The sequence below is a fragment of the Aquarana catesbeiana genome, linkage group LG04, assembly GCF_042186555.1.
Source record: "Aquarana catesbeiana isolate 2022-GZ linkage group LG04, ASM4218655v1, whole genome shotgun sequence".
NCBI lineage: Eukaryota > Metazoa > Chordata > Amphibia > Anura > Ranidae > Aquarana > Aquarana catesbeiana.
In genome coordinates, this window is record NC_133327.1 from 291,771,920 (window position 1) to 291,787,678 (window position 15,759).

At 42.7% G+C, this 15,759-nt stretch overlaps 1 protein-coding gene across 1 annotated transcript in view; it reads left to right on the forward strand.

Moving 5' to 3' along the window:
- The window catches only part of GFRAL (GDNF family receptor alpha like), a 128,229-nt gene that overhangs the window by 34,878 nt on the left and 77,592 nt on the right, over positions 1-15,759 (forward strand). The window contains exons 3-5 of the mRNA XM_073626683.1: positions 8,797-8,949; positions 10,778-11,197; positions 12,189-12,245. Coding sequence (XP_073482784.1) covers positions 8,797-8,949; positions 10,778-11,197; positions 12,189-12,245 — 630 coding nt within the window. The remainder of the gene's footprint in view (positions 1-8,796; positions 8,950-10,777; positions 11,198-12,188; positions 12,246-15,759) is intronic.

The following is a 15,759-nucleotide window of genomic DNA, read 5'->3' on the forward strand; positions in this document are numbered from 1 at the left end:
GGATAGATTTATAGCATTTTTATTATTATTTTTTTCTACTGGTAATGGGGGTGATCTGTGATTTTTATTGGGACTGCAACATTATGGCGGACACATCGGACATTTTTGACACATTTTTGGGACCATTGGCATTTATACAGCGATCAGTGCTATAAAAATGCACTGATTGCTGTATAAATGTCACTGGCAGGGAAGGGGTTAACGCTAGGGGGCGATCAAGGGGTTAAATATGTTCCCTAGTGTGTGTTTCTAACTGAAGGGGAGGAGACTGACTAGAGGAAGTGACTAAAAAATGAAGAGACTAAAAATTTTTAAAAACAAAACAGTTTTATAGTTTGTTATAAAAATTTTGCAAACAGGTAATTTTTCTCCTTTGTTGATGTGCGCTGATGAGGCTGCACTGATGGGCACTGATAAGGCTACACTGAAGGACACTGATAGGTGGCACTGGTGGGCACTGATGAGGCAGTACTGGTGGGCACTGATGGGCACTGATAGGTCACACTGAGATGTGGCACTGATGGGTGGCACAGATGGGTGGCACTCATGGGCACTGATGAGTGGCACTGACAGGCATTGACAGGTGGCACTGATAGGTGGCACTGAAGGGCACTGATGGACACTGCTAGGTGACACTGATAGGCAGCACTGATTGTCAACATTGATGGGGATAGATAGGTGGAACAGGTTGGCACTGGTAGGTGGCACTGGTTGGCGGTATTGCTATGCACTGGCAGGTAGCACTGGTGGTCACTGGCAGGCAGCACTGATGAGTACAGATACTTGGGTGATGTCTCATCTTCTTCGCTGTACTTCTGACACAAGCCACTGTCAATGCGAGCAGAAAAAAAGCTGATTACACATCTTTTGTTTACATCACATGATCAGCTGTCATTTGCTGACAGCTGATCACGTGGTAAGCGGTTGGTATGGGCCCCTTACTCCGATCTTCGTTCAATAGATGACATCTATTGAATGATGGCTACAGCGCAGGTGCGAAGCGGTTAAGGAGACCCTTTATATACAGTAACGGGCAAAAGTTTTAAGCAGGTATGAAGAAATGCAATAAAGTTTGAATGCCTTTAAAAAATATATGTTTTAAATGTTTATTTTCATCAGTTTACGTGCAAAGTAAGTGATCAGAAGAAAATGGATGGTGGCATTTTTTTGTATATTTTTACTTTTTATTTTTTTTTTACAATTTAACTTTTAAATATTTATTACAATTCTTTCATTTTTTTTATCAGCTCTGTTGGGGGGGAGCTTTGGTGAGATATCAGGGATAGACAGAAATAAACAGACATCTCCCCTTTGAGATAGGGAAAGGGACTAAGGACACAGATTCCCCAGTCCCTTTCCCTGCAGCCTCAGCTGAGGATGAATGGACAGGGGACAGAGGCTCCTGTTCATTCATAAACTGAAGCATCGTAAACACAGTGTACGATGCTCAGTTATGAATGGACAGAGTCAGTGATTGCTGACCCTGCTCATTTAGAGAAGGAAGGAGTGGGTAAATTACATATTTACCACATGCTTGATATCTAGTATCGGTGCAACCCTAGTTTTAATTAACAAAAAACATCTAGGTACATTTTTCCTAATTGATATACAGCTGTCATATGACCCAGCTCTTTTCAAGCTCGTCTGCAGGAAAACATCAGCAGAAGGAGCTTCTAGTCCTCTGCTGCAGGTCATGTGTTCACAAAAAAAAATAAACGCCTTTGGAATACAGAGTGAAATTAAATAATGAATATCAATAAATTGTTTTAAATTGTCATACAAATATATACAGTGTATTTGAAATCAAATATTATTTTTTGGCAATAACCTGGTGTGGGGGGATTTCTGACAGTCACAGGCTGTGTCACACCCCTCCAGCCTGTGTCTTACGATAAGAATGAAGCCTCCATCAATCTACATGTAATATCCAATCACCCTTTGTGTTTAGCTGTTTAGTGGGCATGGAGGAGGAAGGAGGGAGTGGGCTGTCATTTACCACTGTGTATATGTCCACATGTGTGACTCTATAGTCACATGGGCTGCTCAGATGTGATAGGGAGGAAATTATCAGCATAGAAACTCACTGAAAACTGGGCATGTGCAGAGCTGACAACACTGCTCTGCAAAATCCCTAGCTGCATTGGGGACTTGGACAGAAGGTGGAGTTAGAGAAAAGCAGGATCAAACCAGGTTTTTTGGATACAGAAAAAGAATATCACAGTGGCTATGTGTCAGGGCTGGGCTCAGCCCTTCCTTCTCTGAGCTGGCCACTCAGCTGTCGGCTAATTGCCAGCTCCTATCTCTCCACAGTGACTCACCTGTTGATGATATGCTGCTCGTTAGCCCTGCCTATTTAAGCCGTCCAGCCCAGATGATCTCTGCCTTCGCCTTGGTCAACATCACAGAGACTCCTGCATTCCTGTTAAAAACTTGCTTGGCTGACATTACTTCTGGCTCCAGATCCTGCTTGCTGTTCCACTACGCTTATTCCTGGCTCCCCGACTTTTTGACTTGTCTGACTATCCGTTCCGGTTACCGAACTTCGGCTATGTTTTGACTACGTTTGTTCTAATTACTTTTATTATTAAACAAGTGTGATTTAACTGTACTACTGTCTCGGTCTGATTCGAACGGCTCACCTGAAAACTCCCACTGTGGCTGCTCTGGTACAACCTGTGTTGCAGGGCATCCCTGATGCTGCTCCAGTCTCTGCGCAGGCACCCGCCTTGAGTATTACCTTTATAAGAGGTATGTCTGGTTCCGCTCTGCTTCCCCTGGGATTTTGGGGTGATCCAGTCCAATGCAGAGGGTTTCTCAACCAAGTTGAGATATACTTTGAGGTGCTGCCCCAGGCATTTCCCACGGATAGAAGCAGAGTAGGTTTCCTGAAATATTTGCTTTCTGAAAAAGCCTTGGCCTGGGCAAACCCTCTATGGGAGAAACAAAAACCTGTTGTCTTGCGTTACCCTGAGTTTGTGACTTTTTTTAAAAGGGTATTTGACGTTCCCGTACGCTTCTGCTGCCAAGTGCCTCATGTCCATCAAACAGAGTACAAGAACTGTTGCCGATTGAATTCCGTACTCTGGCAGCAGAGGTTGCTTGGAACAATGAGGCCCTCATGGCTGCTTTTTCTCATGATCTCCCAGATACCATCAAGGATGAGATAGCAGCCCGAGATATACCCACTGAGATGGAGAAGTTGATCACGTTTGTCATTCTCATTGACTCCAGACTCAGAGAAAGACTCTTTTAAGGATTGCTTGCGGAAGCCTCCTGTACATTGTCTCTGAGATTTGCAGTCCTACCCTTGCCTCCCTCACCTCCCATGCCTCCTGGTACCGAGTCGGTCAGTGAAGGTGAACCCATGCACTTGGGCTTCACACGTCTCTCTGCTGATGAGAGAACCCTTAGGAGGAGGGAGAGATTGTGCCTTTATTGTGGCCAGGCAGGTCACTTTTTGAAGTCTTGTCCTACCCATCCAGGGAATGCCCGAACCTTGTGGTCCTGTCCCTGGTTTCGGTGACCCTTTTCGAGTCATCCGTCGAGATACAGGTTCTAATCGACTCTGGGGCTGCAGGCCTGTTCATTGATGCTGCCTTTGTATCGAAGCACTCGATTCCACTGCAGCTGCGTGACACTCCACTTGCCATTGAGGTTCTTGATGGGAGACCTCTGCAGCCTGCCCATGTGACTGTTCCATTGTCCATGGCCATATGGGGTTCTTCACCATGAGATAATCCAATTCCAAGTTATTTCCTCACCTAAGTTTCCACTGGTTATTGGTTATCCTTGGTTACAGAGGCACAACTGCTCTTTTGATTGGCTCTGTGCCGAGCTCCTCTCCTGGTTGCCACAATGCAGTAAGACATGCTTCCAGAAGGTAGCCAAGGTTCTGTGCACCTCTTCACTCTCCTCCCTGCTGGAGGAGTACCACGATTTTAGCGATGTCTTTGACAAAGGTAAAGCCGGTATTTTGCCTCCACACTGGTCGTATGATTGTGCAATTGACCTTCAACCTGGTGCCATACCCTCTCGTGGCTGGGTTTATCTTTTGTTGGTCTTGGAGGATAAGGCCATGGAGGAGTATGTTGCAGACACACTTTCTTGAGGTTTCATCAGCAAATCCTCGTCTCCTGTTGCTGCTGGTTTCTTCTTTATGAAGAATAATGCCGCGTACACACGATCGGACTTTCTGGCATACTTGGTCCGGCAGGCTTTCCGACGGACTCTGTCCGCCAGGTGCGCCGGACTTAAAAACGAACGGACTTGCCCACACACGACCGGACCACCAGGTCTGCCCGTCTTTCCGACAGACGTTCGCCGGAGTTACGGCAGACTTTCAGAATGAACGGACTTGCCCACACAAGGACAAGTCTGTTCATTTTGAACGTGACTCAGGTACGACGGGACTAGAAAAGGAAGTCAATCTTGCCGCTTTTATCGGCGAGATTGACAACTTGCGAGCCCCGTCGCGGGTCATACCAGGCCCTTAGGTCTGGTATGGATTATAAAGGGAAGCCCCTACACCAGAAAAACGGCGTGGGGTCCCCCCTAAAATCCATACCAGACCTCGGCCACTCAGGAAAGGGGGTGGGGATAAGCGAGCGCCCCCCCCCCTCCTGAACCGTACCAGGCTGCATGCCCTCAACATGGGGGTGGGTGCTTTGGGGGAGGGGGGGCCCTGCGGGGCCCCCCCACCCCAAAGCACCTTGTCCCCATATTGATGAGGACAAGGGCCTCTTCCCGACAACCCTGGCCGTTGGTTGTCGGGGTCTGCGGGCGGGGGGCTTATCGGAATCCGGGAGCCCCCTATAATAAGAGGGCCCCCAGATCCCGGTCCCCCACCCTATGTGAATGAGTATGGGGTACATGGTACCCCTACCCATTCACCTAGGGAAAAAGTGTCAATAATAAAACACACTACACAGGTTTTTAAAATAATTTATTAAACAGCTCCTGGGGGGTCTTCCTCCAGCTTTGGGGGTCTTCCTCAGGCTTCGGGGGTCTTCCTCAGGCTTCGGGGATCTTCTTCCGGCTTCGGGTGTCTTCTTCCGGCTTCGGGGGTCCCTCTGGTTCCTCTTCTCCCAGCGTCCGGTTGATTCTTCTCCGCTCTCTCTGGCCTCTTCTCCCGGTGTTCCAGTTCTTCTGCCGGCTCCTCCGCTGTCTTCATGCCCCTCTTTTGCCAGCGGAGGTCTGGACTTCTGGGCTTCTTGTCTTCTTCCCTTTTCTCTTCTCCAGATGTTGACACGATGGTCTCTCTGGCTGGACTGCTCTCTGAGCGCTCCGCTGTGACTTATATAGGCGGAGACCCCGCCCCCTTATGACATCATAGTCCCTGGGCATGCTGGGACTGTGACGTTTTAGGGGGTGTGGTCACTGGGTGATGTTGACCACGCCCCCTAAAACGTCACAGTCGGACTTTTCAGCTACAAAAGTCCGACAGCCTGTCTGACAGACTTTCGACTGACTTTTGGCGGACTTTCAGTGGAGTTTCTAACGACCAGACTTGCCTACGCACGATCACACCAAAGTCCGACGGATTCGTACGTGATGATGTACACCGGACTAAAATAAGGAAGTTGATAGCCAGTAGCCAATAGCTGCCCTAGCGTCGGTTTTTGTCCGTCGGACTAGCATACAGATGAGCGGATTTCTGGGTCCGGCGGAGTTCCGACGTAAAGATTTGAAGCATGTTCCAAATCTAAAGTCCGGCAGATTTGCGACTGGAAAAGTCAGCTGAAGGTCCGGTGAAGCCCACACACGATCGGATTGTTCGCCGGATTTGGTCCGTCGGCGTCCATCAGACCAGTCCGGTTGAAAAGTCCGACCGTGTGTACGCCCCATTAGCCTTTTTAAAAGCTATCCCAGTTAGAACTACCACTGGCTCTTCACCCAAAAGGAAGCAGTAAACAGTCTCTAGGACCCTGAGCTCAGGTCATTACTCACAAAATCACATGATCACCAGATGCCTCTTCTAGTATCCACCGGACACACTTCAGTGAGGGAGAAGTTAATGCTCACAATGCCCCAGGAGAGTCAAACCCTTTCCAACTTCCACCAGGAACTTTAATGAGCTTCCCAGACAGGTCCTTAGCTGAAATTCCCTACATTAGCTCCAGAAAAAAAAGGATCCTAGGATCCAGCTCTACAGCTGGGACCTCAATGACAATGCAGCAAACTCCAGCTATCTGCAGCTTCCTCCCCATGACTAAGCTCCGGGGAGAAGAGTGAAACACATTGGGAGTGTGGCCTGGTCAGAGTCCAGGCTAGGTTGCCACTCCATTCATTGCAGCAGGACACCATAGATGTGAGACTTCCGGTGGTCACACTTCCTTTCTTGAACCCTTGCAGGAGCCAGGATGGGCTCCATCCCCTGTCAGCACTCTAGCAGCAGCTGCAGATGCACTGTTCACATACCCCCTCCCTATTGAGCCTGAGCGGTCCACACACTTTTCTCAGGACAAAACCCCTCAGGCTGGGGACTCCCCTGCAAGATTATACCCAGGACTCTCTTTCCCCTGCTCCAGGCTTCAGACTATTTATGAACTCTTCAGCCACCTACTGGGCACACCTCCTCAGCGATTGGCTGAAGTACCATAAATATTCAGATTGCTTATTTGACTTTCCAACCCACTATAAAACTAGAATACTCTAGAATACAGGGGGCAAACAATTAAAACTGCAGCCTGTGAGAAACAAAGCAGCCCAAAACACTTAACAACTGCTCCACTGATTACAGAGGAACCAAAAAGAACTATGTTTACCTAACATTCTAGCAACCTAAGTAGGAGGGTGTTACAGATGAGTAAATCAGTATTATCAAGTTAGACTGAATCAAAACTCAGTTGGTGAATAAGCTGTTCATAAGGTCTTCATACACTTTAGCCTTTGCCTGCCATATTCCTTCTTATGTAATAAGTGACATTTAGCCAGCTTCACACCTGATTGTAGCAATTCTAAAATTTGCATGAAGAACTGGTGGGTCTTAAAGTAATAAATTGCTTGAAAGATATCAGAGTTTCTGTGCCACCTTAAAGCGGCTATATACCTGCACAGAACTTTTATTTAAAAAAAAAAAACATGTAAGGCAAAGGCATAATGAGCTAGTATGCACCGTATACTAATTCATTATGAAATACTCACCTTAGAATGAGGTGTCGCCATCTGATCCTAGTCCATGCCGAGGGAACTCACATTTCCCCTTGGCGTGTCTTCCGGGTTCACAGCTACGGCGCTGTGAGTGGCCGGAATCGCGATTACATCACTCCCATGCATGCACGCGGGAGTCTTCTTCCCGGGAAGACGATGCCGGACCTTTAGCCAGGCCTTCACAGAACATGCGCCGCTGACGTCACCGGCTGCATGCAAGGTGAATATCTAATAAACTGTACAGGTTTAGGAGATGTTCATTTTACCTACAGGTAAGCCTTATTATAGGCTTACCTGTAGGTAAAAATAAAAAAATAGGGTATACAACCACTTTTAAATAACATTATAGTAATCACTATATACTGATAGAGACTACATTAATGATGGCTCTTGTTTTTCAGATTATGTTCTTTTTATCACATTCCAGCAATTGTAGTGTGTATAATTCAAAACTGACAACCTTGCCATCTCTTAAGCAGGCCACACATGGACGAATTATGAATACATTTTCTTTTCAAAATCAGAAAGTTTTTTTTTGTGATCCAATGATGCCACCATTGATTTTCGAAATTCGGCCGACCAAGCCTTCAATTTCACCTCATGTTGCTACAGAAAAGAATTTTCGTGGCTGGGAATCTTCTTTTCCCTCCATAAATTTTCTTTTCTTGCAAATGCACATTTTTTTTCTTATTATATTTCTCGCACGAATCTCCCATCATTGATTAGTAAATTGTTTGTTTTTCAAAAAAATTTCCAACATGTCCAATTCCTCAAATTTGATTGCCGCACAAAAATTTGCCATTGCTGCAGCCCACTAATGGTGCGAAAATTCTTAGATACGATTTTCGAAAGAAAATTCTTTCAAAATTCGAACCGTGTATGGCTGGTATAAGTCTATTTGGGAGTCAAAGTATGCCAGCTTTTCTATTACTTGTCTGAAGATACTTCAGGAAAAGGGAAAAGTGCAATACTTTGATTTGACATAGAATGCATGTTGCTAATGTCAAACCAGATGGCGTTACATTAAGAACACATAAGGGGTTACTCTATATCACAACTATTTTAAAGTGCCCAACAAAATATTATACCTCCATTGCCATGTAACTATACAAGGCTTATGTTTATGGTAATGTTCTGCTAAATATATACTAGCCCTACAGCTCTGCCCTTCATTTAAGAGAAAATTCAGCACTGAAAAATGCTAGATTTCATTTGTATTTATTATTTGGGAAAACAGAACATGAGCCTGGGTACCAAAAGTGTGTATTCTTATGCTTTGAAGTGGTTCTAAAGCCTGAAGGTTGTTTTACCTTCATGAATTCTATGAAGTAAAAAACCTTCTCTGTTCAGCCACCCCCCCAGCCCCCCTAATACTTCTCATTGCCTGTGACAGCAGCGGGGACATTGGTTCCCACTGCTGTTCATCACAGCAAGTGAGCCAATGAGGAGAATGTGTGAATGGATAGTGAGTGAGCTGCTTGCTCTGGGGGAACTTGGCAGGAGGGAGGGACCAGGAGCATCAGAAGGAGACCCGAGAAGAGGAGGACTGGGGCTGCTCTGTGCAAAACTGTCCTATATATCACTTTAATGTTTGTATGTTTTATACTACTACTTTGTGCTTAATGCTGCCAATTTCTTTTATCTTAGGCATTGATTGCCAGCTTAGAAATTTAATGAACTGTAGATCAACCATATCCTATTTCACGGAGACATATCCTGAGTTTAAAGCTTGCACTTGCTCAGATGATATTTACTGCAGCATCAAAAAGTTACTAGAAATGGAATGTATTCCAGAACAAGGTAATCATTTTTTGTGATATGATTAGTTATTATGTCGCTTAAAATTATTTTCTTACCAAGTTATTTATAATAAGTGCATTCTAATATAAAGGCCTTCTGAAAAGAAGGTCTATGTAGTGGTCAGAAGATCCAAGAACTTTCCTACAAACAATGTTTCCATAAACATGCAGGAACTGCTACATTTGCATATTTAAACACTTAGCAGACTGAGCAAGCATTTTGGATTTTTACCCCATTGATGTATTGATTTTTTGAATTCACTTCAATCAGTCACAGATACTATATATGAACTTTCAGCAATATATGTTCATTGAGTACCATTTTTACACTTTTATTATTATTGATTTTTTTATAGCGCAGTATTGTCTATTGATTATTTGCACCTTTTAAGTTAAGTGAGATCACTTGTTAGTAATAGCAGCTATTATTAAAAAATTGTTTACCCCCTTTTATTTCAAAAGATTGATATTCACTTTATACATGTACAGTCATGCTAATGACCATCTAAATGAGAAGAATTGGGAGAAAATGCTGTGGACAGATGAGACCAAAATTGAACTCTTTGGCATTAACTCGACTTGCCATGTTTAAAGGAAGAAAAATACTGACTATGACCCTAAGAACACCATCCCTACAGTCAAGCACATGGGAGGAAACATGATGCTTTGAACTGTTTTTCTGCTAAAGGCTTTTCTGTATTGAGGGGCCAATAAACGGGACCATGCATTGTAAAATCTTGGATGAGAGCCTTCTTCCCTCAGCCAGAACATTGAAGATGGGTCGTGAATGGATCTTTCAGCATGACAATGACCCAAAACATACCGCCAAGGCAACAAAGAAGTGGCTCAATAAGAAGGACATTAAGTTAATGGAATGGCCTAGTCAGTCTCCAGCCCTTTAGAAAATGTATGGAGCGAGATGAAACTTTGAGTTGCCAAGAGAGCTGAGAAACCTTAAGAAATTAGAGAAGATCTGTAAAGAAGAGTGGACCAAAATCCCTCCTGAGATGTGTGCAAACCTGGTCACCAACTACAAGAAACAACTTACCTCTGTGGTTGCCAACAAGGGTTTCTCCACCAAGTACCAAGTCATGTTTTCCTTGGGGATCAAATACTTTTTTTATTCACTGAACTGCAACTTAATTTATAGCATTTGTTTTATGTGTTTTTTTTCTGGATTTTTGGTTGATATTCTGTCTCTATCATTTACAATACACCTATGATAAAAAATTATAGATCCTTCTTTTTTAAGTGGGCACACTTACAAAATCTTCAGGGGATCAAATAATTATTTTCCCCACTGTATGCCCTTTTAGTAAAAAGAGTTTGCCCTATTGCTTACCTTTATTATGGTGAAGCAAATAAAGTTATTGTTGCCTTAATTATATTGGCCTACTTGTGAAAGCCACGTTCATATTACTGTTCTGACACAGCAATAATGTCCATTTTCTAATTGTACTTTCAATCTGGAAAAAAGGACAGGTAAACACAGTAACAGTTGAAAACACTGCCTTGTCTGATGAAGAAATACTGCTGATCCAGCCAGTGATACTAGACCAACCTGACAAATAACCAAGGCTGTGCTACTGGCTGTAAGCTCAATCATACTTGTATAATGCAATTTTATTAAGGTGACATCTTCCAAACACTGTTAAAACTACAATCATAACTTCTTATTTTTCTACAATACCAAGATTTTTTGTTACAAAAATGTAAAGATTCTGCCTTACAATGAACAATACACATTATGATCGCATTACAGCCATAATAACTGGAAAATGAAGTATAATTATATAATACTGAATTAATTCATTTCTTTTTGTGTGCAGTACAGAATGTTCCTTCGGGACCTATAAAGCAGGAAATTTCTATTATACAAAAAAGCTCCATGCATCATCCAAGAAAAATTGATACCACTTTGCCGGGAAAGGCAAATGATTGCATGTTAGCAAAACAATTATGCAAAGAAAACCATAATTGCTTTTCTTTATATGAAAACTTCAAAAGTCAATGCATTCATCCACAAGAATGCACCCTGAATGATGCCGTACAAAGTTGTCTGACAGCTTGGAATGAACTGAGAGAGACTGTGATGGGAAACTGTGTATGCCTAAACTCAACAAAAAGAAAGTGTATAAAAGTTTGGAACAGTATTTATAATAATACATGCTTGCAACATGCAAAAGAAAGACACATTTTTAAGAATTCAGAGAGTAAAAATGATTTGACTACTTTGGACATAGATTCGTGTAAGTATTGAATGCCATGCAATATGTCCTGTAAAAATAGCTGTTATTATGGTGAGGTCTTCGTATTATTGATATAAATTTATTTAATGTACAATACAACATATGGGGAGGACTACACACACTGCTCAGGGTAGGGAAGGGTTCAAATATTGGGTTAAAAAATAAACTTTAAAGTGCTTCTATAGCCATTGTCTTTAGTTTTAGATAGAATAGGAAAGTGTTAGAAGATTAGAGTTTTTTTTTTTTTTTGCTGTCTATGTTTCTGCTGGGGAGATCCACTCTCCTTAATTGTTCTGGTGATTATTGAGACAAAATTTTACAGTTGTCTCCAGAACAAGGGATGAGAGTAAATTCTCCAATGGGCGAAGGGGCCAGCAGGCTGATCGAAAAAAAAGAACAGATTCTCTCATCTACAGAATGTGACTGAATCCACACAAGCAAGGGGAATGGAGAAATCCTCCCACTGTGTTCTTATATTCTGACTGTTAGGGCTCCCTCGCTGTCAGAATACACTGATCATGCACTGACTGAATTAAAATTTTCGAACATAACCATTTGAGAGAAGCCGATTATTAGATTGACTTCTCTCAAATAGGAATGGTCGTGGATGGATTGAAATTTGGCCGATAAACTAGTTGATTTTCGACCCTTCTATGGCCAACTTTAGTCCACCAATGGAGTGAAGAGTATGGAGCACCATTTTCCCTTTGAGAAAAAAACATTTCCACACGAAAAAAAAATCTGTCACAAATCATAACATGTAGGCGGTACCAGTATATACAGGGGTAAAAAGCGTGAGCCATCATTAGCCAGCATTAGGATTAATGCGTTAATTAATTTTCTCTCTAAGGAAAGTGTAGTGTTGTAGTCATATGGAAAGTATTATAAAATGTAATACTGCATATTTCCTTTTATATATGTAATGTACCTGTAAAAACAGCTTCACACATGTGTTACTCATCATTTACCCTTTTATTTGTCTTTTTTAAAGATTCTTCTCAAGTGACTATAAATTTAGAATGGGATACAAGTTCATTAAAGGATATTGGTAAAGTACTATTAAAATGTTTATGCTGCAACGTTTAGCACAGTGACTGTATGTCTTCATACCTGTTCCTTGTATTTATTACTTCTTGAGTGAATTTTAACTGAACTTAGTAAATAAAGTAAAGTTTTTTCATTTTATTTTCCAAGTTCCAGTGTACCAATTAATAGAGGTAGAAATCTATGCAGAGCCAAGTACATGCAGCAGCATTGTAGCAAGTTGACCATTATTTTCTATAAACCAGAGTGTGCTTAAAGTTCTACCTCTCCACTTTCTTGTGACTCCAAAGACACCAAAGTATGTGTATGTAGTATTTTTTTGTGCAAATGGCTATCCCTGGTTAAGGCTACACAAGACATACATCAACTGGTCCACAGGGAAAACTTAACTCTTAAACTCTTTGCTCCTCAAATGAACTTCCTGATTTAAGTCATGTCTCTGCACTTCCTGTTTGCCAGATTATTGTGCTCTCTCCAGCTGATATTGTGTTCCTTTGCAAACCTGCAGCTGTTTATATCCATTACCATTCATTATCCACCTGTTCCTCAACTATGTTGCAACCACTTGTTACAAACCTTTAGCTTATTTACTAACTACGCTTGAAAAGGAGATTTGTGGGACTTTAAATGAAGCATATAGCCTGTAAGTCTTAGTGCCTCCATCCCTATTTTAAATGAGGATAAAAGGAGGACTTTGAATGAGATGCTAACTATAAAATATGGATATTATACTATGAGAACACACTAATGAAACAAATATATGTGTATATATGTATGAATCATGCTAGTACATAATAATAAGTATTATGAGCTACTTTTATTGAGAATCCTTATCAATACAATGTAAAAATTCATGATTACAGTCACTGTACATATTATAGTACATTACATGATTATTAAAATAAGATCATAACACTTTATAACATGTGAAGACAGTGTTAAGAGCTGATGGCATGGATAAATAAAATATAACACAACAAACTCATGACTGATGAAAAATTCATATAAATATACACAGTCTTAAACATGTATGTAAATGCATTATTGTCTTATTGGCATCCTATAAAGTTTGACGCATTCCATGGAGCAGTTTTTACTTCATCAGGAGCAGGTGCAATAAGCGTCACTATATAGAAAGAAATATTGTGTAATTAAAAGTAAAGCAGTATAAAATGGGAAAGGGGGGGAAGGAGGAACAAAGGTTCACCCAACTAAATATCCCTCCCTAGTATACTCACACATCAACCTGGAGGTCAACACATGGGGGGTTATTTACTAAAGACAAATCCACTTTGCACTACAAGTGCACCGCAAGTGCACTTGGAAGTGCAGTCGCTGTAGATTTGAGGGGGGACATGCAAGGAAAATAATAAACAGCATTTTAGTTTGCATATGATTGAATGATAAAATCAGCAGAGCTTACCCTCATTTTAGATCTTTCCCTCAGATCTACAGCAATTGCACTGCCAGTGCACTTGAAAGTGCACTTGAAAGTGCACTTGTAGTGCAAAGTGGATTTGCCTTTAGTAAATAAACCCCACGGTGTTATGGATAGAGGGCCAGATGGAGATGCCTCCACTGGGAGCTGAGGGAGGACTACCCACAGAGGCCAAGGCACACAGAGAAGGACATCACAGGGGGTATGCATCTCCATATGAATCTCCAACATAATCAATAAAAATATATATGGTAATTGCCTTAATGACATATACCGAGTGACTATTAAGGGGATTCCAGGAAAAGAATAAAATCCACACTGCAATCGGGATTATTATTATTATTATTATTATTATACAGGATTTATATAGCGCCAACAGTTTACGTAGCGCTTTACAACTTGAGGGTAGACAGTACAAATACAATACACTTTGATACAGTAGGAATCAGAGGGCCCTGCTCCTTAGAGCTTACAATCTAAGAGGGAAGGTCAAAAGATACAAGAGGTAATAACTGTGGGTGATGTGCTGATTGAGAAGATAAATGTACAGTTGTTAGGTGGGGGCCAGATAGGCTTCTCTGAAGAGATGAGTTTTCAGGGATCGTCTGAAAGTGGATAAAGTAGGAGAAAATCGGACGGATTGGGGTAGAGCATTCCAGAGGATGGGGGAGGCTCTGGAGAAGTCCTGAAGGCGAGCATGGGATGAGGTGACAAGGGAGTTTGAGAGCAGGAGGTCTTGGAAGGTGCGAAGAGAACGATTAGGTTGGTATTTTGTGACTAGGTTAGAGATGTAGCTGGGGGCCAGGTTGTGTATGGCTTTGTAAGTTATAGTTAGTATCTTGAATTTAATTCGGTGACAGAGTGGCAGCCAATGGAGGAATTGGCAGAGGGGTATAGCAGATGCTGAGCGGTTTGTGTGGTGGATGAGCCTGGCAGCAGCGTTCATGATGGACTGAAGTGGGGATAGCCTATTTAGAGGTAAACCAATGAGGAGGGAGTTGCAGTAGTCGAGGCGGGAGATGACCAGGGAGTGGATTAGAAGCTTTGTGGTAACCTTGGTTAGGAAGGGGCGTATCTTGGAGATGTTGCGGAGATTGAGGCGGCAAGCTTTAGATAGTGATAGAATGTGGAGTCGAAAGGTTAGTTCAGAGTCCAGGATTACACCTAGGACCCTGGCATGGGGAGATGGGTTGATAGTTGAGCCGTTGATATTGACAGGGAAAGCAGGGGAAGTGGCACCTGAGGGAGGAAATATCATGAGCTCGGTTTTGGATAGGTTGAGTTTGAGGAAGTGATGTGACATCCAGGCTGATATGTCTGCTAGTAAGTTGGTAATGCGTGAGGAGACAGATGGAGAGAGCTGGGGGGTGGAGAGATAGATTTGGGTGTCATCAGTGTAGAGATGATATTGAAAGCCATGGGAGGCAATCAACTGACCCAAGGAGGTGGTGTAGATTGAGAAAAGGAGAGGTCCAAGAACAGAACCTTGGGGGACCCCAACGGAAAAAGGAAGAGGAGAGGAGGAAGTAGAGTTGTAAGTGACACTGAAGGAGCGGTGTGATAGGTAGGATGAGAACCAGCGAAGAGTACAGTCACGGAGACCAAAGGAGTGGAGTTTTTTGAGGAGGAGGGGGTGGTCCACTGTGTCAAAGGCAGCAGAGAGATCCAGGAGAAGTAGTACAGAATAGTGTCCATTGGCTTTAGCCATTAGTAGGTCATTTGAGAGTTTAAGGAGAGCAGTTTCCGTGGAGTGTTGAGGGCGAAAACCGGACTGGAGGGGATCTAGAAGTTTATTCATGGTCAGATGGTCGCTTAGTCGGTTGTAGACCAGTCTTTCAAGAAGTTTTACGAGGAGAAGGAGAGTAAGGAGATTGGACGTAAGTTGTTGAGATTGGTGGGATCCAGTGAGGGCTTTTTTAGAATGGGGATGACTAGTGCATGTTTTAGAGAGTTTGGGAAGATGCCACAGGAGAGGGAGAGGTTGAAAATGTGAGTTAGAGAGTGTAGAATCGAGTCAGAGGGTGAGCGTAGCATTTGCGAGGGAACAGGATCCAGGGGGCAAGTGGTTAGATGGGTGCTA